The sequence below is a fragment of the Haplochromis burtoni genome, unplaced genomic scaffold (genome assembly GCF_018398535.1).
Source record: "Haplochromis burtoni strain Fernald_Lab_line unplaced genomic scaffold, NCSU_Asbu1 Contig_61, whole genome shotgun sequence".
NCBI classification, from domain to species: Eukaryota; Metazoa; Chordata; class Actinopteri; order Cichliformes; family Cichlidae; genus Haplochromis; species Haplochromis burtoni.
The window spans coordinates 1,091,553-1,118,286 of NW_024582422.1; the positions used below are offsets into that span (position 1 = coordinate 1,091,553).

Below are 26,734 nucleotides of genomic sequence, written 5' to 3' on the forward strand. Positions count from 1 at the left end.
TTATCTTTGCTGGGGGATTTTTTTGTTTTTTTTAAATAATGGTGGTTTTGATTTTCATGATAGAGACTCATGACTCATTGAGTGACGTCAATCTGTGCCATGCAGTCTGTTGGCATTATATTTTCAGACTGCCTCAGATCATTTGGACCCCTGGCCGAGTAGGTACTAAAAAAAAAGTGCCCGGTACCAGGTACTACAACTCAGTGGAAATCCCTAAAAACTGAGTCGAGCCGTGCCGAACCAACTCAAGTAGGTATTAGTGGAAAAGAGCTGTTAGTGTGGTTGATAAGCAGTGTGTGGGTTGGTATGTCTCTGTGAGTGAGGGCACGATGGCACATGCTACAGTTCCGGTGGTTTATGCATAATCTCCTGCCTTATAGTAGAATCAGCAACAACAGACAAATCTATTATGTGTACCACCTAATGAGACAATTAACAGCCGAACTAGGAACTTAAACCTGTTTTTGTTTTCGTGCAAAGTCATCAAACTTTGTACTGAATGAATTAACCTTGCACAAATGTAAAAATACAATGAGCATGCACCTTAGGAATTTGGTTTGACGTAGGAGTTGCTCTTTGCGTAATGTTAGGTTAGGTTGTGTAACTGCAGAACACACATACAAATGGTCCAAATGAGTCACACAGGCGCTGGGTGTGGTCCAGAGGTGCAGAGGAAGATGATTTTTTTTACATTGAAACAAATCAAATTTAAAAGAGGCAAAGGTTTCTTCTTTGTATGGGCAGAGTCGGACTACCCTTTGATCGCAGCCTGTATCTAGACTCAGAGTTATGAGACAGTCACACTGACAGGCGTACATGCAGTTGACGGCACGCAGAACTGGAAACCCATGCTGACTGACTGAATGTACCAGTCTAGTACTTATCAATACCCTGGATGGAGGCATGGACGGACTCTAGTTCTTTATAAGATCTCCTCATTTGGCAAACTTCCCCAGTCTTCACTCTGGCTCTATAAATACAGAATTGAGCCAGTCAGAGACCTCATTCCATTTCTCCCACTCAGATTTGGCTTTGTCCCCTTCAGATTTTGAACTCACTTCCTCCTAAGTGAGAAAATCAGCTAAATTATTTTAAAGATCTACCTACTTTATACACTTACAGGAAAAAGCCTTACTCTAAGCCTTTCAGTACAGTATGTTCTCCATCTGATGGTCCTGCTGTCGATAAATCAATGAACAGCTTTACGGTTTGTCCTCTGGGATAATGGGTTTGGCTGGGTGGTGGCAGCAGCCTCGCAACTAATGGCAAACAACCACATTCAGACTTCTAAATGCTTTCCAGCTTCACATCACTCACTTAGGTCCAATTTATATTCAGTTGTAACTTGAGTGAAATTTCAAACTTTTTTTTAATCTGTCGTATTTCCTGAATGTCTTCACAGACATTTCTATTTCTATCAAATATAAAGGATAGAACCATTTTTTTAGTCAATTCACTTCAATTAAGCTGTAAAATAAATAAACAATTTTAATCGTTAATAGGAGCATTTATAAAATCTTTTTATTTATGCTTTACAAAAAGTAAGTGTTCCTCAGAAATTCTCCATGGTTCACATCACTTTTATCCATGTAGATGTTAATGGGCTGTCAGCCGTGGCCTGATTTCCTTTCCTAGAACTCATTAGCGGTGGCCTTTTGGAGCACTAACAGACTAAATGTTCGACAAACAAATCCAGGAAACCAATCAGTCTGCTGTCTAACTGACTGATTAGACTTACATTGTACCAGACATGCTCCAATGAAAGCCACTAGATCGAAACATTGAAGTGTTTCCTGACTTGGCCAGAACAAATTGGTAAAACTGAGAACAGTCCGCTCTTTTCTGAAGCTCTCCGTGGGTGTTACCTTTTGATCTTTATACATTCAATAAACAGTGGGAGCACACACATTAAAAACTGTTTTTACAGGCTCGTTATAAGAAAACCAGTTTCATAACATAGATGTGCTGTAACATGTGTTGTTAATGTGAAGACTACAGGTTAAATATATCTAACCTAAACTCAGTGTTTAAACTTTTCTTTTTGGCAGACGACATTAAATGACTGAAGTGACATCATATTTTTTGCTGAAGCTGAAACCCCAGGATGCTCTCATCCCAGGGCATGATATAGTCAAAGGGTCCTCTGGAGATGAAACCACAATGCGCCTGGCATGCTAATACTGGCTGAGGAGATCCTGCTTCAGAGACCTACTTAGTCTATAATAGAAGGTTGCAGGTGTGGTAATGGCATGAGCCGAAGGTCTGTCACCTTGGAGACTGTGCTTCACGTTGTTTTGTTCAGCATGTCCTTTTCTTCTTCACATGCTGATTTTTTTTAATGTTTACTAAAAACTACTTGGTTAAATAAAGCACTATAAAATTATTCATTTAGCTTTAGCTACTTAAACTTGGTTAGCATTCTGTCACACTAGAGTAAAGTAAGATGGCAACCTCGCAACTAGTTAAAAAAGAAAAGAAAAAAATGATACCTCCATGGTTACATCTTTGGAAATCAATTCCCACTAGTTGCAGTGACCTAGAGGCTGAGCAGGCAACACGTTCAGCCTCTGGGCGATCACTTTCAATCTTAAGCCAAATGCATAGGTCACCTGGTGCTCTAAACAATCATGGTCCAACTCAGACTGACTGCAACCACTCGCAGGCAGATTGGTGAAGGACTGCAAATAACTGCTGTCTGTATTATTAACGGAAACAGACTGCCAACATATTCAAATCATACTGAGACAATCAGCACTGATGAGTGCAACTCATCTTTGCAATTTAAAACTAATCAAGGCTTGATCAGTTTCAGGATAGGATCCTGGATGGCAGGCACAGGAAGTCATAATAGCAGCCCATTTTTCATTTTGATGTTCTGAATTGGTTTGATAGTTTGGAAGTGCTTTTTGTTTTTATTCTGATCAATGCATTTGTGTTAAAAAACTATAGCTATAATTTCAGGACCATGGACAGATGTACACATTTGACAGTTGTCTCAATGGTCAATGTGTTGGCTATTTTACCATTTAATACAGAAAATGCTATTTTTGTCATATGCTGAAATAAATTCAACAGAAGCTGTAGTCTTTATAGATAGCTCTATTAAAAAGAGAAAAAACTGAATGCTTAAAATAATAATCAAAGTGCCATCTTGAAAAACATAACTTTTAAAATAGATTTACTGTACTGAAACTGCAAGAAATAAAACAAATGTAAATATAATATGCATAAGTCATGATATTATGCACAAACATGGCCTATTTTTGATGCTTTCTGGTTTCTCCCTGGCTTCTAGGACACTTTCTTTTTGCGCCCTGCAGTTCTTGTTGTCCAGGATGAGTGGAGGTGCTTCTTGTTATTATTCCAAGGATGTGCAACAGCATTTCACTTATGGAATTTTAAGCCTGTAGTAAAGTATCCACTGACTTTGCCAAACCAGATACCGCTGTTGTCATGCTCTTGTGTCTGGGTCACAAGTGCTTTTGTGTCTCTTTGCATGTCCCGTACACTTGCTGAAGTCAGAGCTCTTGGCACATTGGGTATGTCATATTGAAATGAACCGTGTTTTTGTTGTGGTTAGAAAACAGTGCAACATTTGTAAATCACCGATAAAACTAACCACACCTATCAACGCTATTTTATTCCGTTTAGTAAAATCACCCTTTTTACGTCAGACGCTGACAAAACAACATTAATTGTGCCCGGGATTGAGAGTGGGGTGAAAAACCAGCTGTGGAGCTGTGATCAGTGTGTACTGGTATCCTGCTGACAGCGCTTATGGTCAAAATTACCCTTGCTGCGATACTGTGGTTTTGATGCTATAATTACGCTCCCACTATATGAAATGCTAATCTAGAACAGAAGTGTCCTGTTTGTCTCAGCAGTGAATACAATGAGGGTTTGTTTGAAGACTACAACCTGAGCACTGCCCACATCCAACCTTGAACCAGGCCTGTGCAGAAACTTTTATAAGTAACTTAGAAATGTAGGCTCTTCATTAAAAACTACTGAATGCTATTTTATTTTTAAGCAATTTTGTGTAACTATTTGTCACATTAAATGTTGCTGGTTAGGTTTACAGTGACATCAGAGATATTGGAGTTGATATAGGGTCAGTATGAGGCAGAAAACATATCAGCAACTTCAAAATTCAAAGTGTGCTGATGACACTTGAGACTTTGGTGTTGCTGGTATCTTTTTTTTCTGCTGGATTTAACATTGTGTTGGTGAATCTAAAGCTACAGATCTAACACTACAGAATAGGGATTTTTTAACAAAGTGTTACCTGCAAACAGGCGCATCTGAAAGTCTATATTCTGCAAATCACAACAGTAAAGAATAAACAAGCAAAGGGAGAAATGTGTCAGCAGAAATCAGGATTAAGATCAAGCAAACTAAAAGCAAGACACACAAAATATTTTCAAAAATATGGCTGCATGAATCATCTGAGGGCTGTATTCATGCAGCACTGAAAATTAAAGACAGAAATGATCATCAGGACTCCAATGTCAGAAAATGTGTAAAAAGAGAATAAACATATAGCACCAGCAGTGCCGAGCCTTCCCTCTACTTAAGGGAAGTGATGCAACATAGAAAGACACAAGAACTCAACATTGAACCTTCTGTAAAAATAATAAAGGGTAAAGAAAGTTCTAGTTGAAGTTGAGGGTAACGAGGTCCACGTTTCTTTGCGTGACTCTAAAACAGTGAGACTTATCTGAGTATTAGTTCTTGTGAATGCTTTAAAAACACTATAAATAACTCAAGTCGAGCATTATGAAAAGAGCTGAACAACTTCCTGGGTTGACTGGAGAGTGTAAAGTAAAAGCAGCTGTCACTTTGAGGTAAACTCTAAGAAACATTTTTTACTTCTACTATATGAAATTTAACTATCCATCCATCCATTCGCTTCCGCTTATCCTTTTCAGGGTCGCTGGAGCCTATCCCAGCTGTCATAGGGCGAGATACACCCTGGACAGGTCGCCAGTCTGTCGCAGGGCCAACACACAGGGACAGACAACCATTCGCACTCACATTCACACCTAGTGGCAATTTGGATTATCCAATTAACCTATCCCCACAAGCTGCATGTCTTTGGACGGTGGGAGGAAGTACCCGGAGAGAACCCACGCAAACACGGGGAGAACATGCAAACTCCACACAGAAAGACCCCGGCCTGATGGTGGAATTGAACTCAGGACCTTCTTGCTGTGCAGCAACAGTGCTAACCACCGTGCCACCGTGCTGCATGAAATTTAACTATTACAATAAAAACTATAATCCTCACATTAATTTAATTAACGTGGACCAATGGTGCTGATTTCAAGCTCCATATTTTTTCTGACTCTAGTAGAGTAGCTTTGCATGGCCTGTATTTCAAAATAATCCTTATTTGTCTGATACTGCTCCTTGGTGAAGCCCTTCACTTCTTCTCTTCTATCTTTTTATTTCATTCTGATTGGTCTGATGAAACTACAATCATCCACCATTATGACAGCATACTTATGAAAGAAAATAAGGCAGTCAAAATATCAGCTTTACTATTTAAGGCTGCAGCAGTTACCGATGCAAAACCAGTATTTCTTAATGTTTGCTTGGCATTAGAAGCTGAGAATGGATTCTATTATGGAGCTTTTACAGGAAATCACTGACTGAATCTTATTAGAGAATCACTTGATGACACTGCAGTGAGAAATGGAACAAGAAGAAAAAAACCACAGAAAAAGTGACTTTGTGGCTGGTTTAGTCTGCAGGTCTCAGTAACTTTGTGTTGTCAGACGGGAAGACTCATTATTTACAAAATTGAAAGTCTGACATTCTCAGCTACAAACCTTTGATTGTAGCTGTCTTTTTCACTGGAGTATATCTGAACAACAATCTCAGGGTCTTGGAAAGACTTTTTAAAAACATGTGCAATTTCATAAAGACAATTCATGCCTCTCCCTTCGAACTATAAACACATTTTATTTTCACCATAGACATAAAGATTTTCAGAGAGATAATAACCTGGTGATAAAACCTGTTCACACATATAAAACGATTCGCTCATGGAGCAGCTTTGTAGCTGACAGCTGTTCAACAAAGCAGCTGTTCCACGTTCCAAATAGGTTGATAACCATGTATTTACTAGCTTATATGTCACTGCTTCCACTGGCAGTCACTTCAATCACTTTGACTCTTTAATCACCCATTTCACCTGTCTACAAATCACTACATTTCATCAAACTCCCATGGTCTCTGGCTGCCAGATTGCTGCTTGTCCTCTCTACACCACTTTCAGCATTTCCACCAGTGGGTCACCTCCCCCATGCTGGCCTACGCACTGTGGCTTTTCTAAGAAAGAAGAAGAAGCTACATGTTTCTTTCTTAGAAAAGCCACAACATGCTTTTTCATCCACATATTTTCATTAGCGAATTAAAAATATTTTTTTTGAGAAGTAGTGATAAAATGCAATAAAACAATAAAAGAAACAATCACAGACCAGTTTACCATACTTGGATTAAATCCACCCTCGACTAAAAGAAAAATAACTACTACAAAATGTTTTTTGTCTAAAGACTGGCTTTAATGCATGACTTGCAAACTGAGCCAAAAAGTATTAAACCTTACTTGCTGCCACCACCAATAACTGGGGATGTCTCCAGATTTCCAGAAATCCTCAATATAATATAATATATACATAGGAAATAGTGGTGTACTAGTGTAAAATATCTTTACCAGAAATGTAGTATTTGAAACTGTTATTGTTCCCATGGTGGTTTTATCACATATCTTACCTCTTGTAGCAGGTCAGCCTGCTCGATGGCCTTCAGCACATTCTTTTTAGACGTCTCTTGAGCTTCTCCGCCCAGCAGGAATTCATCCAGGATGAAGTAGGCCTTCTCAAAGTTAAAAATAATGTCCAGTTCACAAACCTGGTGACCAACATGCAATAACTTTAAACATTAATGAACAGCTCAGCACGTAGGAATTATAACTAAGAATAATATTAGGAAGTCAGACATCACAAACGCACACTGCCAAAGTATTTATCCAACAGCTCCACATATCTGTGGATGATCTCCAGCGTGATGAGCTCGTTGTCCTGGTCCTCAATGGCACAGCAGAAATACAGGCTGGCATATCTGCAACACAGCGAGAAGCAAATTCACTTCAACTGAAAAAGTTCGTTCCCTGCTTTCTCAGAAAAATAATTCTGAGAAAGTTTCATATGAAAACTGTTGTTTTAATTACAACTGTCAAGTAGAAAAAGTCATCCCCATCAGCACAGTGGAGGCTGTTATTTTCATTCATTCTTAAAGGCTAAAATAGGAAAAACTACATAGTCGAAACAATATACAGGGTAGTACAACATGCATTGCATTTGCTGTGTGATTTATAGAGTCTATATTTCCTGCCAGAGTGCAGGAAGGAGGCTGCTGTGTCCTTTAAATGTCTCAGGGTCTTCGATATAATCAAGAGAGGGCAAATATCTCCACAGCTGATGTCTCCAAAACTGCATGCTGTACACCCAAAAAAGATAACCATCACTACAGCCCAGAGAAAAAATAACATGAATTAGATTTTGAGGTGAACTATCCCTTTAAATAACAATCTTTCGTTGTGAAAACTACATCATCAAATAGCCAAAGCCAAGGAGCAGACTTCAGGCATTTGTAAAGCTGCGACAGGCTCTCACAGTGATGTACTGTCTCACTGAAATGGTGCTGAGAGGGCATTTCTCCGTTATTATTAAGGCCTGCTGTTTACTGTGCACAGGGTATTCATTTAAAAGCCAGAAGCCGGACGCAGAAGGCTGAAACAGTTAAGACCCATTCTGCCATAGTTCTTTATCCCTGATAATCCCTAAGGCACTAGGCATGTGATGATTGGCTAATAAAGGAGCTGGTCAGTTGATCCTCTGAAACCAGAGGAGCAGCAGGACACAATGGACAGGGCTGCAGATTCTTAAAAAGACAAGTGTACAATACTCGCAGAGGTCACAGAGAACAGCAAAGCTGCTTATTAGCCAGGCTGTTTTCTGGTGGTGAATTCTTGATTGTTTCGAGCTGTTGTCTATCTTTGTCTACAGTTTGTGAAAATTAATGCAAGGTGTAGCCAAGCAGGAAGCACAAAGGGCTCGGTTCAGTCATTACAAAAGAGCAGTGAGACAGCATTTTTACTGGAGCTGACTCACTCCAGAAACAAGTCAACGCTTTCAAAGACAATGCACACTCTGTGTAGAGAAGGCTCCCAAAGTAAAGAACATCTTTATGTTGCATTGGCAGCCTGATGGCACAGGTCCCCCTGTTTTATAAGTGGATTAGTCTTCAATAAGACATCTTTATAGAATGTTGCTTAACACGTAAGTAAGGGTTATATTAACATTTCACATGTGGCAGACAGTTTAGAGCCTTACTTGGAGGTACACTTTGAATTTCAATTTAGTCTACTTTGGGAAAAATATCAGCATGAGTTCTGCTGGCAAAGCATCCAATCACAGTTGACATATAAGGAGAAGCCTTAAAGAAATTTATGGGAGAACTGTGAAACTGTAAAGATGGCAGCAGCCCAACATTCAAAGAGCCAATCAACATCTGAGCCTGGAAACATATTATCCAATCACGGTGCACTGACACATGCCCTCTATAGAGGTTTATGACAGTTTCAACTGTGCAGCAAGCAGCTTAAATCCTCCCTACTTGTTACTGTAAAGAGGACGTATCATAGAGAGTATAAAATATGGTAACAGCCACTGTGAGGTCACCCCTGAGTTACTGAAGACCAGTTATCGAGCTTTGGCTTGAGCTGTTTCACCATCTCCATTTTGGTGTACTGAAACCAGATGTAATGAGGGAGTTGTGGATGTGACTGTAAAATGCTGAATTACATGTGGTTAGCCAATGAGCATACCCCAAATAGTACTTCTTCTTGATTCTCAGATAGACCAAAAATGTCAAAATAGACTTAATGTTTTATTCTGCATGAACTGAAACTAGTAAGATTCTAGCTTCTACCCAGAATCTATTTTATACCTTCAGGTATGAGCATAGACGGAATATCATGATCTAGAATTGTTCAGCACCCTGATAGCATGTGCAGAGAAGCTGTACATGTTGGATTGAGCCATAATGAAGCAGAAAAGTCAAATAACTTCTCACATGCATAATAAAAATGTAACTTCAAGCACTTTTATAAACCAAAAGCCTTTTTTTTAAATGTGACTGGTGATTCTATTCGTGCAGTGTTTATGTCCAGTTAAACAACTAATGTGAAAATTGTAAATACAGGCTTCAAAATAACTCAAGTGTTAACAAACTGGACTACTAAGTGGCAAGACGTGCTTCTCAAAGGTTTTTGGTAAGAATCAGATTTACAAGTAGATTAGCCCAAAATGTGTTTGCATAATTATGTCAGAAAGGTTTTTTACCCACTGCTGGCTTTGAGCTACGTTTTAGAGCTACAGACAGTTTAATTTGGCACCAAATATCACCATGAGTAGTGCCACTGGCAAAGGATCCATCCTTGTTTCTGATCCTGGATCAATTCTGACATATCAGATGGGAAACAGCATGCATTTTAAGAATTTAGGCTGATAAAGCACAGTTTCAGCTCTCAGCTTTCTATTAAACTCACTGAGATTTTGGTCCTGGTTCAGCTCAAAAAAAACCAAAAATGCATGTGGAAGAATCAGTCATTTGTTAAAACTAATATTAAGCTTCATTATTTGCTTCTAATTTGCTCTGTTTCTCTGTCACATTTAAAGAAAATATGAAGATCAGTTTTAAACCGATGCTTGCAAGCATCTAAATTACTGTAAGCTGTGAGAAATTATACAGAGAAATTTTCAGTGTTACAAGTTACACGTCTACACACTGACAGGCTGTATGTTGATGCATTAGTGTCAACACTCAACATACAGATCCATGATGTTGCTCAAAATTAGACAATTTCTTTCTGCAAAGAAACTTTTAGCCAGAGCTAAACAATCCAGAAATCTGTCTCATGCATAAAAGAAAAGAAGACCAATTCTATTTACATTATACATGCTCCGTTTCAGCAGTATACTTAGAAGGTATAGCATACATTCTCATTGCTATGCAGATGATACCCAGCTTTATCTATCCCTGAAGCCAGATATCACACACAGCAATTAGTTAAAATGTAGGAATGTCTTAAAGATATTTACAGCATTTCATTTCCTGCTTTTAAACTCAGATAAAAATTAGGTTACTGTACTCAGCTTTAAAAAATATTATCTAACCAGATGCTTACTCTGGATAGCATTACCTTGAACTCTAATAACACTGTGAGGGATGTCTGAGTAATCTTTGGCCAGGATATGTCATTCAATGCACATACTAAACGAAAAGGTAGGACTGCTTTCTTGCAATTGCACAATATTGCTAAAATTAGAAACATCCTGTGTCAGAGTGATGCTGAAAAACTAGTTCTTGTATTTATTACTTCTAGACTGGACTACTGTTAATTCATTATTATCAGGCTGTCCTAAATAATCCTCGAAAAGGCTTCGGTTGATCCAGAATTCTGTAGTGAGAGCACTGACATATTTCTATGTTTGCCTTCATTTCATTGGCTCCCTGTTAAATCCAGAATCACTTAATCTCTTTCTCATCACATGCAAGGTCTTGAATAACCAAACCCATCTTATATTTAAGACATCATAATAATATATCAACCAAATAGAGCACTTTGCACTTGGACTACTGGCTAACTTTTCATTCATATGGTATTTAAAAGTAGAATGGGAGGCAGAGCTTCCAGGGTTTCTGTGGAACTAGCTCCTAGTCTGGATTCAGGGGACAAAAATCCTCTCTACTTTTAAGTATTAGGCTTAAAACTTTTCTTTTTGATAAAGCTTATAGGTAGATCAGGTGACCATCCCTCAGTTATGCTGCAATAAGCCTAGGCCTCTGGGGGCCTCCCATGATGCACCGAGTCCTTCTTGTTCATTCACTTCTTTTCAGTCTCTGCATTTAATCATTAGCTGTCATTAATCTCTGGCTCTCCTCCACAGCGTGTCTTTTGTCCTGTCTCCCTCCCTCCCTTTGGGAAAATTACCCAACAGTTCACATTATCTACAAACTAAGCATACATTTTCCCGGTAAGTTTATGATCTTGGTCACTGGTTTTAGACCTTCTTCGAACCAACTTGATATTCATATTATAAATTATGGTCCCATTTAGAGTAAAATAGATGATGAAGCTGAACGTGCTTTAGGCTGTGGCTATCATGTTGAGGGAAGAGTTACCAAAATACTAAACTCAAGGCTTCAAATCAGTTTCTACAAACTAACAGGCAATGTCACAGTGGCTATAACCATGAGATTTACTGCTATGCTTGGGATTGTCCTGTTGCACAATCCAATTTAAGACAAGCTTTAGCTGTCACACAGACGTCCTCACATTTGTCTCTAGAAGAGATACAGAGGAGCTCATAGTCGACTCAATAACTGCAAGGTACCAAGATACTGTGGCTATCAAACACCATGCATTTATACAGTCAATTTAAATTTGAGTGAAATTTTAGATTTTTTTCTTAAGTTGTTACTTAGCACCGATTGGTAATCCACCAGTATCATTTAAAGAAATGGCTTGCTAACAAGGCCTAATAACACACTGATAACTTAGTACTCCACCCTGTTGTTCACATGTGGTCACTTCTGATTCCAAAAACCCAACACAGTGATGGTCAAAATCCTAGCGGCGGTCCTTCAAAATGTCCTAAACCAATGGGTAATATCACATTTGCTACATCTATCTTTTACATATGTAAAAAAAATACTAAGAACTATTAACACTTAGTGAGAATTTAACTGAGGACATAAACATCTGTGTGGTGGGGCAATGGTTGCAGACTGATCAGCAGTTCAGGGGCTCTGTTAGTCCATCCCAGTGGGGTCACTCCAGTTCACAAGCAGTCTGCCTCCTTGTCCGTTGGCACAGCAACAGGATATAATGAGACTAAATTAATGCTCTTTCTTGTTGTAGTCTGAGTGCTGTCATGATGATGCCTTCATCTCTTTGGTAACACTCTCCTGATTCCCCAGCAGAGCCATGTCTATGAATGACGGGCCTATGAATTGCCCAGGGACGTGTGAAAATATTCTATTCTGAGGGCGTTCAACCAGAACACATTTTGTTCAGAAACAAGTCCAGTTCCTACCCACCTCTTGTACACAATTTTAAGGTCTCTCCACTCCAGAAAGCTGCACATTTTAGGCTTCCGTGCCAGGACTGTCTGCACCAACTCTCTGGTGATCTTCTTTTTCTCTTTATCAGACAAAGGCACGTACCATTTTTGGAGCCTAAGCTTGCCTTGCCGACTGAAAAGAAGCATGAACTGCATCTGAAATGAAGAGATGACACAAAAACAGAGGGGCTGTGAATAAAGACATGAGAGGAAGGAGTGGGTGGTTAAAGACATCTGCACAAAGAGACACAAAAAAGGCATTCAAAAAAGAAATTCACAGCACTTTTTATGTGATGTAACATGCTGACAAGTTAAATTGAATAAAATGATGCCTAAAAATAATTTAATCAGGTCAATCAAATTTTGGAAAATGAATAATAAAGGACAACCAGTGCAAATTAGACAGTGAGTTGCTGTTTTTGGATGATCTGCTGCCATGTGTAAAAGATAAAAAGCCTGCTATAGATTATAATTTGACTGATACATGATTTTTTTTTAGACCAATACTGATACCGATATTTGATTATTTAAAACTCTCATACATAAGCCAATATTTTTTTTCCTTTCTGACATACAAAACCTAGACAGTTGTAACATACATAAACTATTTCCCTAACATCTGTTACATGTATTTGTTTAACAATCCTTACTAAGACAGTATGACAGCATTGTTTAAAAATAATCTTGTTTTAATTATCCTAAAGCTTGTGGATTACATTGTTACTCATAATAACACATCTGGTGTTTCTGTGATTTCCTCTCTACTTTTTAAATTTTCATTTATAATCTATTATACATGCCAATACCAATATATCGGAAAATAGCTAACACCAGCCAACAATACCAGCCCTGCTGATATATCTGTTGGGCTCTAGTATGAATCAATCGATTATCAGCCCACCGAATTAGTGAGGCTGATGTTCAAAACTTTTGTCACTATCATTTTCTTGTTTCTTGAAAATTTAAAGAGAACGCGTTGACCCATCTTGTGGGCGGGATGAAAATACTGCACTTGGACAATGAAAACTAATTTATAGTAACAAATAATAAACTGTTTTTTTTATTAACAATATTAAAGTTTAGAGTATTTTTTGTGAAAACACTCAATTTTAAAATTTTGTAATATAGACATAGTGATTCATTTTTCGCACATTGTTTTGAAGCTGATGGTTAGTTTTGTAATAGGCACTTAAGAATCTGGTTGCCTCTGGTAACCTAATAATGTATTTACTACCCTGTCATTTGCTAATGCATTGTATCCTGCAATCTTGTTTTCAGTAGCTTCGATTGTTCATCTTGAAATAAGGAAGGTTTATCTTAGGACCCTACCTACATCACGTCACTAATGTTTTTTTGTTGTTGTTGCTTTTCTTCTCCAAATATTACTGACTTTCTATCGTCTATGGTCATGACATTACTGCAAGTCCTGTGTAAACAGTGCTTTAAAACCAACACAAAAACATTGTTGTACATTAATAATAATAATAATGATAATAATAATTTGCTTAATGTTTAAATATCTAGTCGAGTAGTTGTGTGCATCCCTTTACCTAAGTTAACAGGGAGCTTCAGACTACCCCAAACAGCTAAAACTGCAATAGAAGAACATTAAAATTGATCAACGAAGTAAGTGTGGTAGTAACAGAGAAACCCAGTTCTCTATCAGAAAAAAGAGGAGTATCTATTGTCAATTCTATTGGTATTCCATCCATCCATCCATCCATCCATCCACTTTCTTTCGCTTATTTAAATCAGGATTTCAGGGAGGGGCTGAAGCCTAACCCAGCTGCCAATTGCTGAAAGGTTGGGCACACCATAGACAGGCTGCTAGTCTATTGCAAGGATTTCTCTTGGTATTGGTAATACATTTAAATTTATTCAAATTTCCTTAAAAATACATGAAAATAAGGATGGGAAAATGCACAACACTAAAAAGTTGACAAAGTGGCATGCCAAAAACAAGTGAGTAAATTAAGAGTAAATAACAGAACAATAGCGCATCAACTCCAATTATCGTTGCATGTACACATTATAATGTATAAGTAATTAGAAAAAAAGCAGCAAAGCTTTGAATAACAGCTTTCCTGTCATAAAATGTGGTCTGCATATTGCTAAAGCACCAGCATTTTATCTGACTGTAAATTTTGATACCAATCCCCTGGATTACTAAGAATGAGTCTTGGTATCGGTACAAAAAAAAAGCTATATCGATCGACCTCGACAGCCCTCCATCATACCAACACTATTTTCACTTCAGTTTTAAATACAGGGTAAACACTTGACGGAAAACAGCGCACAGGGCATGTTTTAAATTCACTAAATGCATTCAAACACATGCAACCCCACAGTTATTTTCACGGCCAAATTTTAAAGCATTTAAATCCATGTAGCTAAACCAGAAACATGACTGAAATCATCCCGTTTCAGCCGCTATGAACACAGACGAAAGGAAGTACCGTTAACACCGTTATTCAGCGACTGCTACCTTTAGCACGTCCTGTTATCATAGAGCCTGTTAAAAAACCCACAGGTGACCGAGCGCGTTTGTACATTTTAATGGAAAAACAAAATTTCACAGATTCAAAACTACTTACCTTGAATAATAACACTGTGTATCCCCCCCTCGGAAGAAATGAGCCACCCAACACCACCCCGAAACACGGCCAGTCTATAACAACCTTTTGATTGGCCACTAGGGCGAACATGATGATTTTTATTGGCTGACACGTTTTTGTAGTCCCCGCCTTTGTCAACGCGCTAATTAGACAACATACAAATGATTGGCTGCTACGGACAGCAATCAAACCACTCCGTCCCGCCCATTCAAACTTCATTACCTCAAACATATGCTGAATGATTAAACAGAGACGGAACAACCTGAAGTGAGACTGAAAAGATATGGAGAACAAAAACTGAAAAAATAAAAATTAAATTACTAAATCTAAAAAATAATTAAATATTTAAATTGATTACACTGAATCTATTACAAAATTAAAAATGTATTTTATTATTTAATATAATCTCTCTATATACATTATATTCTTCTTATGTCTAAGTTTACCCTTACTTGTCATTTTAATAGTTTCTGCTGGCCAAAAACTATTCAAAGACAAAAAGACAAAGCACCACAGTATGTTGCAAAAAATGTATTTTTGACTTTTTAAATTTTCCCTACCCTATTTATTTTCTACTTTTGCATGTTAATGACGTCCTTTTCTGTGGATTTTTTACGGAGTTAAGTTTTTGCCTGCTGAAACACATCAGATCATTCACTAAACTCTTCAAACATTTTAATAGCAGTCTTGCGCCATTCCGACATACATTAAGTCTCCCATCTGACTCAGTTTGGTTTGTGTGCTGCAGAGTGGCCATTCAGTCCACTACCTGTCAGGTGATGACACACCTGAGAGAACTTTTTCCACACTTAAAACTGAAATTTTGGGCAATTCAAGCTGCAGTGCTGAACTGAGCCTCGGTACTGTTAGCTTTGTTTTTTTTTTATTTGTCAGTTAAAACACACAGAAGTATTCTCATAAGAGTAAGGATACAGTGCATCAGGTTTAGCCAATAGCTAACTTTCATGTGCTGTAGAAGAATATGATATATGCAAAACCTAAAAAACATCTAGGCCAACATACTGTAAAATCGGTAAATGACATGAAAATGATGATGAAAGGATGGAAATGGATCTTAATTAAAAGCAGGTGTGTGTGTCACCTGAGGATCTGGTCTTAAAGGTGTTATAAACAAAGCTCTCCAAGACATTTTAATGGTAGAGGTGCAGGATTGCAAACTTTTTAAAGGGCAAAATGAACATCTGAATAGAAAATTAAGTTCTCAAAACAGAATACTTTGTGCTTACTTGGTGGGGAAACTGTTGTGGTTTCCTAACTGGAACTCTAGTGTGTCTATTTTACTTGGACAGCCAGCACTGATTGGGGATTTGAACGGATTAAAGTCACTGCAAAGCTTCAATATTCTAGAAATAAGACTTTTGGAACAATCAACTTGCAACATCTGCCATGGTCATCTTTTTGACCCACATTTAAACAACCAGCTTTTATAAGATTTCAGGCACCTTAGGGCAACTTGTCATGTTATAAATTACAATTATCAGCCAGATAACTGACAAAAACAAGCAGATGTGAGATTACATCCCATCTCTTCATGCTGGGATAACTCTGAATTGTAAGTAACTCTCAAGCTTACAAAATTAAAATCTCCGCCTATATTTACAGTAGCCTTTTTAAACAAATTATTAAACTTGTAGGTTGTGAGTTTTATGGATGATGGCAATTGTGGGTAACTGTGATCCATCCCAGTGTAAGTCAAACATATTAAATGAATATTAAAATGTTTGTAACTATTTCTGATTTCGTTGAATTTAAAGTGATTTTTTTTGTCATAGACAAACCTGCTGCTTTCAGGCCTATTTGATCATATTTGTTTGTACCCAAACTGAATACTAATTCGCTGGTACTGGTCTGTGTCTAGATATGGCTTACCTAAAGCAGCCTTTATCCGGCACAGATAAATGAAAAAGTATATTTATGATAAACACAAATGTGTGATGTATAATAGGACCATAAATGACCTTAGTGACAAAATTAGCTTTTTCAACTGAGTGTAAAACCTCAAAGACACCACTGCCATCACGAATGATGCCCACTTTTTATTGATGAGGTGATGACATTCAGTGCAAGAGCACCTGAGGGAGGTGTCTAAGGGCCAATAAGGAGCATTAGGTAAGGCCATTGCAGGCCTGTGGATTACAGTAATCCCATCCACTTGCAGTGGGTATCATACACATCTCATTTCAGCACAGCTGAAGAGGAAAGATGGAGATGCCTGCTTGTCGAGCTGCTGTGCTTTTCCTCCTGCTTCTCTCTCAGGGTAAGTCACTGTGCAGCTGATCCTGCCTTAAAATAATCGCAACAGTTATTGTGCCTTTATGATAATGCTAATGGTCCCACAAGTTATTAAAACAGCAGTGAGTAGTACTACACAAAAATGCTGCTGCTGCAAGTGAAATTATAAAGAGGGTAAAAAGCTTTTCCTTGGTGTTTCCTTCATGAAATCCTCAGATGCAATCCAATAATTCATAAGATTATTTGACATGGTGCTTCTTTTAGGTCATTTTCTTTTTTCTTACACATTTTATTCTATCATCTGCTCTTACGTTTCATGCTTCTGTCGATGGGGTGTATAGCCCTTGTCACTGTTCACTCAGAGGAGGTAAGAAAGAGTCTCAAAAAGGTCTAAAATGTGGTTTAAAAGTCTTAAACTCTGAGAGCAAACTCTCGATTCATTCCACCCTGTGTGATCTCCAGGAGAAGGAGGAGGAGGTCATCCAGGACCTGGACCTGCAGGAGGAGGACCAGGAGGTGATCGAAACCTGGAGCACAAAAGCGAAAGCCTGCACCTGTGACTGCGAATCTGCACGCATCCCTGCTGTCATCCCACCTGTTCCCCCGACCTCACTGCCAACACCGCCACCATCTCAAAGTCACCTGCTGAACTGCATGCCAGGTGAGGACTCCACCTGTGTAGTCCTCTGTCTGTTTCACTTATACTCATGCTGGATGCCCTTTTTTAGGTTTTAAAAAGTGATTAATGGGTTCCCCTTTATACGAAGGACACTAACTTGCAGGAGAAAGTCACGCATGTGAAGATGAATGGTGGGCAGAGTTGTGTCCTGTGGATCTTTATTTAACATCTGTGATGGATCAAACAGCTGATGGTGGCTGGCTGTGTCCTCATGTGCTTTCACGCTGCAGCAGTGCACAATCACCTCTCTGATCTTGCAGTTTTTCAGCCTGTAAGATGAAAGAGGCTTGCACTGAAGGTTAAGAAATGAACAGCTGTGAGGAAGAAGCTTGCACAGGCAAATGCTTTTCAGATAATCTCATTACCTGTGCTGGAATGTGACGAACAGATTAGGGAGCCCAAATAGGCCATGACCTTCACCTATGATACCAGCAAAGGAAGCACACATCAGAAAATGCCCCGATCATCTTCTTCTACCTCATCATGCAAGAGTTCTGATTAGCAAAGTTGGACTATTACACGAGGATACTTTGCTGCGTTCTTAATGTCTTTAAAATGGAATAAACATTTCATTTCAGGCAGCTCTTCTATCACTTCTATCATCCGCTTTTCTGACAGCTTCAAACCAATCCAGTCAGGGGTGAGAGGGAGTAATTTTCATCTGAAGTAACTGATATATTTTTTATTACCTGAAGTCAATTTATCATCATGGAAAAAAGAAAGTAAACCCTGTTTCACTTCTTTGGTTTAACCAACCGGGAAAACCATCTGGTCCTTACCTGGTCTTAAACATTGGGTAAATAATGCATCAGAAGAAGGACGACACATGACATATTCCACCGTGTCATTATTTATTGTGAAACTGCAGAAGCATTATGCAGCAATGACTTGAAATTATTGTTTTCCATATGACTTTATCATTCTGTCATATCACTGCGGAGGGATTTTGTCGCACGCTTCTTCACAGCATTCCTTGAGTTCATTGAGGTTAAGGTGAAAAGCATTAAAGTGAGGCTGAGGTCTGGACTTTGACTCGGCCTTGGCAGCACCTTGATTCCTTGATAGAGATGCTGCTGGGCTTTAATCATTGCCCTGCCTCATGACCCAGTCTTGTGCAAGTTTTAACTGCGGGGCACGTGGCCTCACATCTGCCCCTAGAATACTTTGATATACGGAAGAGCTCACGGTCGACTCAATGACTGCAAGGTGTCCTGGTCCTGTGGCTGCAAAACAAGTCCATTTCATCACCTCTCCACAACAGTGCTGACAGCTGGTGTGACATCTTTGTGCTGATTTGGTTTTCTGCAAATATGCAGTCTTGTTGTTTTTTGACAATGTTAATCCAATATTTTGATATTTCATATTTCTAACATTTTCTACTTTTTATATTTTTTTTTTGTTATTTGATGAGCTTAGCACAACAGTAATTTTGTTGTGCTTGCACAATGTCAGTAAGGTTGTTGGTACCTGTTGCTCACTGCTCGTCTAAGCAAAAGGCAGATAGTATAGCATCATGACCACCCCATACAGAACATAACATAGTGTAGTTGCTACCATGTGAACGTGTAATGTTTGTGCTCAGTTAAATCTACGCTGTGCTCTGCTTCAAAACATCAAATGGCATTAAGTCATTTTTAACACAAAAACGAACCAATCGCTGCATCCCAGCTCATTGGAAGTGTTTAGAAAGTTTACTAAGTGTTTATTTTCAGGAATTCATACGATTTAATGCCACAGTAACCTGGAAATGTTTCCTTTCACAGAATGTCCGTACCACAGACCGCTGGGATTTGAATCTGGATCTGTGACCTCAGACCAAATCAGCTGCTCCAGTCAGGACCAGTACACCGGCTGGTACTCCTCCTGGATCCCGAACAAGGCTCGCCTTAACAACCAGGGCTTTGGGTGAGTCAAGGCCACCCAGTCTCCAGTTCATGTCACACAGCGCACCCCGGATAAACAAATAACTGGGAATGTGAATCTTTGTTAGGTGCGCATGGCTGTCCAAATTCAACGATCAGTACCAGTGGATCCAGATCGACCTGAAGGAGGTGAGCGTGGTGTCGGGTGTCCTCACCCAGGGCCGCTGCGACGCTGATGAGTGGATCACTAAATACAGCATCCAGTACCGCACTTTAGAAACTCTTAACTGGATCTACTACAAAGACCAGACTGGAAATAACAGGGTAGGTACACTAAACAGGAGTCACATATGAAAGCGTCATAATAACTGAGTCCTGTGGCCTTTTTTACCATTTAAATTACCCCCAAAATTTCCACTTTCATTTACTTCAGCATTATTTCTTTGTAATTTGGAAAAACTGAAATCTGTTATCGGGACGACCGTGGCTCAGGGGGTTGGGAAGCTCATCTGTAACCGGAAGGTTGCTAGTTCGATCCCTGGGCTCTCTGTCCTGGTCATTGTGTCCTTGGGCAAGACACTTTACTCTACTGGTGTTGGCCAGAGGGGCCGATGGCGCGATATGGCAGCCTCTTCCATGAATAGTGGAATTGTAAAGCGCTTTGGGTGCCTTGAAAAGTGCTATATAAATGCAATCCATCATTATTATTAAATTGCAGTAATCTCAGGGTTTATATGTGCAGTTAAACATCTTTACATTGACAGAGAAGGGCATTTCATCTGTCCACCTCACTTATAAAATCTTAAATAACACTGCCCCTAGCTATTTAACAGAACTTATTCATTTGTATAATCCTATAAAAGCACTAAGATCTTAATGCAACCTAAGTCTAGGTTGAAAACCAGAGGCGATCGTGCCTTTGCTATTGCAGCTCCTAGACTGTGGAACAACCTCCCTTTTGCCATTCGCTCTTCTGAGACTGTTCAGTCTTTTAAATCTCGTTTAAAGACCCATCTTTTTACTCTGGCTTTGATGTAAGATAGTTTGATTATCATTTGGTTGGTTTCTATGTTTGTCTCGTCTTGCGTTGTGTTTGTCTTATTTTTATTTTTATTTTATGATCAAAACTGTTGTTTTTAAATGTGCTATATAAATTAATTTTGATTTGATTTATGCTCGAAGTGAGCCGCATAAAGCTCACAATATAAAATGAGTTCTCTGGAAATCTCTGGCCTACACCAATCAGTACACACTAAAGTGTTTAAATATATCCAACTAAGAGGCTGTTATATTGTAATTTTATGTGGACCTATTATGCTTTTCTGCTATATATATGGTTCTGCTTTAAGTCCTCGTGAATGATTTAGTAGTTCACACATAGCTGCTGCCGAGTTTATTTGGCTTGGCTTTCTAAGCTGTCAAAAATATAGGATACTAATATGGTCACATCATGCACACAGCTGTGCAAATCAAAGCTTCTGGTTAATGATGAGCAGCTAATCAGAGTAAAGTTGAGTCAAAGGGAGCTAAAATTGCTTGATTCATATAGTAGATGAACTGAGTGTTTGCACTGTTAATAGAAATAAGGATTACAGTATTTGAACTGTGAAATCATGCAAAGCTATTCAAAGAATAAAACTATGGAGGTGGAAGCAATCATAGAAGGTCCTCTTCATGAGCCTTTTCTGATTATTGTGTGTGTAAATGATACAAAATGAGCACTCTGCATGTTTAAATGCTGTGTACTTTCTTTTTGTTTAGGTCTTCTACGGAAACTCCGATCGCTCTTCCACGGTACAAAACCTGCTGCGCCCGCCTATTGTGGCTCGTTATATACGCCTGCTGCCGCTGGGCTGGCACACCCGCATTGCCATGAGGATGGAGCTGCTGATGTGCATGAACAAATGCACCTGAAGTGTTTCTTACCTCACTGACCATCATTCCCCTGCCAACCCTGTCACTTGCCAAAAGGGGAATATTTGTCTAACACTGTAAGATCCTTTGATACAAGTCTAGTCTGTCCCCATTTGGTGAGGCTCACAGTTCTCTGGGCAGGTGGACATCTCTGGTGTCCTCTGATGGATTATTTGTCTGTATTAAAGTTTCCAAAAGCGCATTGTGCTGTTACGTAAACACCAAACTGTTCCAGATCAAATTGAAATTTGTTACCTTCAATAAAGCAGTTACTAACTGCGTCAGGAAATAAAAAAGCTTCTACATGTTCAGAGTCAAATCAAACGGGCTTGTTTTATTTGAGATTTACTGTTACATATGTAAACATGAATAATCTAAAATTGTTAAGCATTCATCTGGGAGTTTATGCTGTCATGTAAATGCTCTGTTGGAAAAAAAAGCAGATAAACACTGACTATGCTACTAATTTGTGTCTGTAATAAAAGCACAAACTTAATACTTGATTTCATTTAAACAGTTGATAAACATCCTCTGTTATAAATATTACCAAACAAGTAGTCACACATCAGTATTAATATAATACACGGTGCTCCTTCAGCGAAACAATAATCCAAAGAGAGAAACGTATCGTGTCAAGTACAGAGTGTGCACAGTCCTTACAGATGCACCACACACAATACGACACGGTCATGTCTGGGCTCAGCGCGTTACAGCAGGAGCCGGCGGGGCCCCCCCCCTCCCTCGTCTTTCAATATTCACACACTGCGCACACGAACATGAAAGTGAGGAAGAATTTACAGAGCAATATTGCTGAGCCACGTAGTCTCTTCAAAGTGCAACATTAAAAAGGTTAGGATTTATTTCTGCCAAGCTACTCTCATGGCACTTTATTTCCAACAGAAAAACAACGTTACAGTACAGATTCTGCCCCCCGCTGCCTTTCCATTTTAAGATTTCTCCAAAGCATATCCCAAGTGGTTCAGTGTGTGCAAACAGTTAAAAATACAGCAGTACAGTGATTCCCAACCAGGGCGAGGATGCTGCAGCTGAAAGAAATACTACAGCTGTGGAAAGAACTGGGCGAACGGTTAATGTTAAAGGAAAGCCGACCTCAGTCAGAAAACAGGGGGGCGATGGTGAAATGGCTAAAGAAAGAAAAGGCCAGAGTACGTCGATAATTGGCTGGGATAAGCATATTTTAGCTTCAATTAAAAAAGAGAAGAAGAAAAGAAACCGTTGCAAAAAAATAAAAATTATAACGGCTGATGACGTTCAACTAACAGCTGGAACGACTAATAGTGGAATAACGGTTGAAAACAGAGAAATAGATAAATGTGAAAAATAGTTCAGCTTAAAGTATTTAATAAATGGGAAAATAGCAGCTGGAAAACATTAAACTAGCTGAAAAAGCTCGAGCTTTTAAATGGATGGTTAGGTGGAAGTAATTAAAATAATGGATAAATAGTTGAAACAGCTAAGTGTAAACTCAAAACAAAATTATTATTTACCCTCAATAAACATGAAGTAATAATTTGGAGTAGAATGCAGCTGAAATTAAAAAAATCAAAGGTTTAATTACTCATATAATTGATATTTAAGGAAAATGTGCTTGGTAGAAAAACTGAATGTATACAAATCAAGTAAATGGACGTATGAATGGCAGAAACATCTGGTCAGTCAGTCAGTGTGGCTAAAAGGGTTACTAAAAGAGATGCTGTTCCATTACCCTAATACTGACAGTTTAAGTGTATTAAACAAAGAAAACTTGTAATATCCACTTTTAAATATTGCAATGTGTGGAGTTAAATAGCTAACAGGTGGAGGAGTGGTGCTTGGGTTATTTTCACAGGCTGGGAGTCATTGTACCACATACACCCAGAATGGCTTATGTGTTCCTCTAACTGCTGTTACCTTCTAAAAAATAAAGAAATCTACATTTACAGCAGTTAAACTTTAAATGGGGTTTTTTTTGGGTGCATTTCTACATGTTTTTAACTGGTCAAACAAGCAGAACCACTTGGAAGTTAAAAAAAATAAAATAATCAAACAACAGAGTCTTTATTGAATCCTGTAGTTTTCAGAGAAAAGCCACTTCCTTCGTTATCAGCTGCAGATGTTTGTTGACGTTTGCTCAAAGCATTGCAGAACATTTGAACACGTTATAATTCATCCGTAAGGGCACGTTAACGCTCCTGCATCTCCTTTGTATAGATACACATTTGTTTTAAACTGTGAGGTTTGCTCTATTTGCGTAACATTGGTTTATATTATGCAAATGGTCATTTACACATACAGTGCATGGAAAAGTCTAAATGTGCCTGACAATCTCAGTCAGAAAACAGGAAATGCAGTGCTTCGATATCTCCCACAGAGGGCGATGTAGGTTAGGCTTTCTGTTAGTTGATGGCACCGTAGTTGCTAAAATGGCTGCACTTAAGACGTAAAACCTAAAATCTTTTCAGAAAAAAGAAAGAAGGAAAAGAGCAATAAAACGTAAGCTTTTAGATTGTCAATTTCAGCTCAGAGAAACTGCACAGGTTATAGCTAGATTTCAACACAGCTGCACTGGCTCGCAGTTGCACATTTGAGCGTCTGTAACCAGTCTGACAGAGCACATCCATAGGCAAGACAGCTTGGACACAGAATTACAATCCTGGACGAGATGAACACGAGATACTGACATTACCAATCTCTATTGTAACAACTGATAAAACTGCATTTGCTTCGAATGCCTTAGATTAGTCTTAAATAATACTACGCAGTAAAATGTACTATATTTCTATATTTAATAGAAACAAAAATACTTACACTTAAAATCTACACTTTATCTATCCATTTATATATATATACACTGAATTTGTAATATATTTACTTTATAATACAAATTATAATCAGAATTACATAGGTATTAATATAAAGTCTATCAAACATGGAAGCTTTAAAAAAATCTGGACGTAAAAAGGCTTTTGGCCTGTTTGCAAGCAGTGTTTGAACTGATGGTTTGGTGTGTGTGTTTGTGTGTGTGTGTGTGGAGCAGGTGTTACAGGAGGGAGGTGGTAACAGAGGAGTCTGACACACGCGTGAGAGCGGTGGGGCGCTGGAGATCACAGAGCTGTCTCTTTCAGGTCGTTGAGATTTGGCATACGAGATCTGGACGGGCGTCCGAAGCCGTGCCCGTTCTGGCCTCCTTTGATGCTCATTTGCTCCGGGTAGGGGTTGCCCTCGGGGCGGCCCAGGGCGGACGTGTGCCAGCCCGAATCCAGCTGTCCGGGCAGCGGGTACGCTGACTGTCGGGCCTTGAGCTGGGGCGTGCTGACCCCTGAGTGACCCCGGTTCTCGGTGAAACCGCCTTGAGCAGAGGATGAGTTAGGCAGCGGCTGGTAGCGCATGTCAGATGATGCGGTCTGGTTGGAGGATGAGGAGGAAAGGTGCAGGAGCTTGCGCAGCGACTTCAGCGGTTGGCTCTGAAAGACACAACAGAACACAAAATATCAGAGGAAAGAAAAATTGCGCTCACGACAGGTTTAATCCCGTCGATGACGGACGATCAGTCCAGTCAGACAGTCTCTTATGATTACTGCAGGGAAGGGATTAAGGTGTGTCTTTGCTTTTATTAAACACCAACATCTGAGTCACAGTTTATTTGATTACTAAATCATCCTGGACAGACAGGAAAATTGGTAAAATATAAAAGTCTACAACTTATTTGGCTCAGTTACAGTTCAGTTCTTGAAACATTTATACAAAATTTCAATCTTTAAGAGAGAAAAAGAGCATTTTTTCTAGAAGAAATTATCACCCTTTGTGTTCGCCATCTGTTTTTTCTCTCCCTGACATCTTGGTTAGCAGGTGACGCTGATTTGCATTGATTAGATCTTCTAGACGAGGATACCTGCTCCTATTTCTATTTGGCGCTCTCCTCGGGAAGAGCGTACGTAACGAAACGCAGCTCATGAATAAATGTTTAGATCAAGCACTTCACAACAGCGCACGAGGAGAACTCTCACCGAAGAGTGTGAATCGGACAGTTTCTCAGGCGGCCAGTCCTTGTCCCTGTCTCGGTCTTGGTCCCGGTCTCTGCTCTTGTCACGTGACCTGTGGCGGTTGCTCTGGTGACTTGAAGACCTGGAGGACTTTTGGATGACCGTATCCACGCCTTCACTGGAAACCTGTGACACAGAGCACGGAGGTATAATTTACTCATCCAATCACATTTCACACTCATGACTAGGACAGCAGTGCACAATGTTTAGGGCAACATAAAACACTCACATAATCTGCTAAACTGTTTTTATTTATGAAGTTAATTTATATTGTTTCAAACTGGCCTAAGCACTCATTTCTAACAGTTTTTTCTACTTCTGGTTCTGCATGATGTCAGAGAGAATAGGCAATCCCTGCACCTTCTGTTTTTGAGTAGCAGCCAATCAGTAGAAAGGTACCTGAGAGGAAAAGAGAGCTAAAATTGTGCTTTTTAGACAGCTAATCAACTTAAATAAGGATTATTTTGAACTGTGAGTCATGCAAAAGCTACTCTATCAGAGTCTGAGCTGGAAATGAGCGTCTTCAGTAAACAGATTTCTGTGTTTCATGTTACCCTTTACATGCGCTCATTCATCACAGACATAAATGTGAAGTTACATCTGATAACCTGCATTGTTACTTATTGATCTCCAGTGCAGTGAAGAAGAAATAAAAAGAAAACGGACAAAAAACATGCATCAGAAGCCAAACCCCAATGTGTTTGCTGATCTGAGGAAGAGAAGAGAACACTCCACTCGTTTCTGATAAATAAAAGATGTTTTCTGAGCGTAATTCAAACGCAGTTCAAATGATATCCTCTTCATGCAGTAAATGCCGTTTTCCACCGACTCTGAGTCTGACTGCCTGATTCCTCCTCCTGGCCAGATTGCATTTATTTGTGCTCTGTCATCAGCATGTAACCCCCCCTCCCCAAATCTGAGCAAACTGTCACTTATAAATAGAAACGCAAAGGGAAGAAAGAGCCTCAAACACCTGTTTCATGCTGAACCACCACTGCCACAGAGCTGGCAGCTAGTTTAACACGCCAAAATGTGGTCGCTTTTATATTAAGCAAGTACTATTGTAGCTCCACCATCACTTTCTGATCTTTGCTCTGTAATAAAGTCACGGGTTTAGGTGCACATAGAGAAATTGATCAAATGCCTCTGCATGATGCCGGTAAGCAGTAAAGCT

General features: G+C 39.1%; 3 protein-coding genes across 13 annotated transcripts in view; 1 reads left to right on the forward strand and 2 right to left on the reverse strand.

Moving 5' to 3' along the window:
* LOC102311043 (AP-1 complex subunit sigma-2) overlaps window positions 1-14,872 on the reverse strand; it is a 32,278-nt gene extending 17,406 nt beyond the window's left edge. For 5 of the 8 annotated variants that reach the window (XM_005922994.2, XM_005922993.2, XM_042221138.1 and 2 more), the window contains exons 1-4: window positions 14,789-14,872; window positions 12,172-12,350; window positions 7,017-7,125; window positions 6,778-6,915 (exon numbers count right to left, since the gene is read on the reverse strand). In XM_005922994.2, the coding sequence (XP_005923056.1) occupies window positions 6,778-6,915; window positions 7,017-7,125; window positions 12,172-12,350 (426 nt within the window). In that variant the 5' untranslated portion in view covers window positions 14,789-14,872. Of the gene's footprint in view, window positions 1-4,285; window positions 4,317-6,777; window positions 6,916-7,016; window positions 7,126-12,171; window positions 12,351-14,788 lie in introns of all 8 variants that reach the window. The other 3 variants (XM_005922991.2, XM_042221140.1, XM_005922992.3) reach the window with 1 other exon arrangement.
* A 2,105-nt stretch (window positions 14,873-16,977) lies between these two features.
* LOC102312908 (retinoschisin) lies at window positions 16,978-21,828 on the forward strand. The gene is made up of 6 exons (XM_005922999.2): window positions 16,978-17,087; window positions 17,404-17,429; window positions 17,525-17,723; window positions 19,505-19,646; window positions 19,732-19,927; window positions 21,365-21,828. Exons 1-6 carry the CDS (start codon window positions 17,033-17,035, stop codon window positions 21,515-21,517), a joined length of 771 nt encoding a protein of 256 aa, XP_005923061.1. The 5' UTR covers window positions 16,978-17,032; the 3' UTR covers window positions 21,518-21,828.
* The window catches only part of LOC102312176 (cyclin-dependent kinase-like 5), a 52,353-nt gene continuing 47,443 nt past the window's right edge, over window positions 21,825-26,734 (reverse strand). For all 4 annotated transcript variants that reach the window (XM_014333771.2, XM_005922998.2, XM_005922996.2 and 1 more), the window contains 2 exons: window positions 25,525-25,686; window positions 21,825-24,981 (listed from right to left, as the gene is read on the reverse strand). In XM_014333771.2, the coding sequence (XP_014189257.1) occupies window positions 24,622-24,981; window positions 25,525-25,686 (522 nt within the window). In that variant the 3' untranslated portion in view covers window positions 21,825-24,621. The remainder of the gene's footprint in view (window positions 24,982-25,524; window positions 25,687-26,734) is intronic.

Bases quoted from the DNA above. Each gene is read 5' to 3' on its own strand.
- LOC102312908 (XM_005922999.2), top strand. From the start codon at position 17,033: ATGGAGATGCCTGCTTGTCGAGCTGCTGTGCTTTTCCTCCTGCTTCTC. The intron at 17,724-19,504 runs GTGAGGACTCCA...TTCCTTTCACAG, and splicing joins CCTGCTGAACTGCATGCCAG to AATGTCCGTACCACAGACCG. The intron at 19,928-21,364 runs GTAGGTACACTA...CTTTTTGTTTAG, and splicing joins ACCAGACTGGAAATAACAGG to GTCTTCTACGGAAACTCCGA.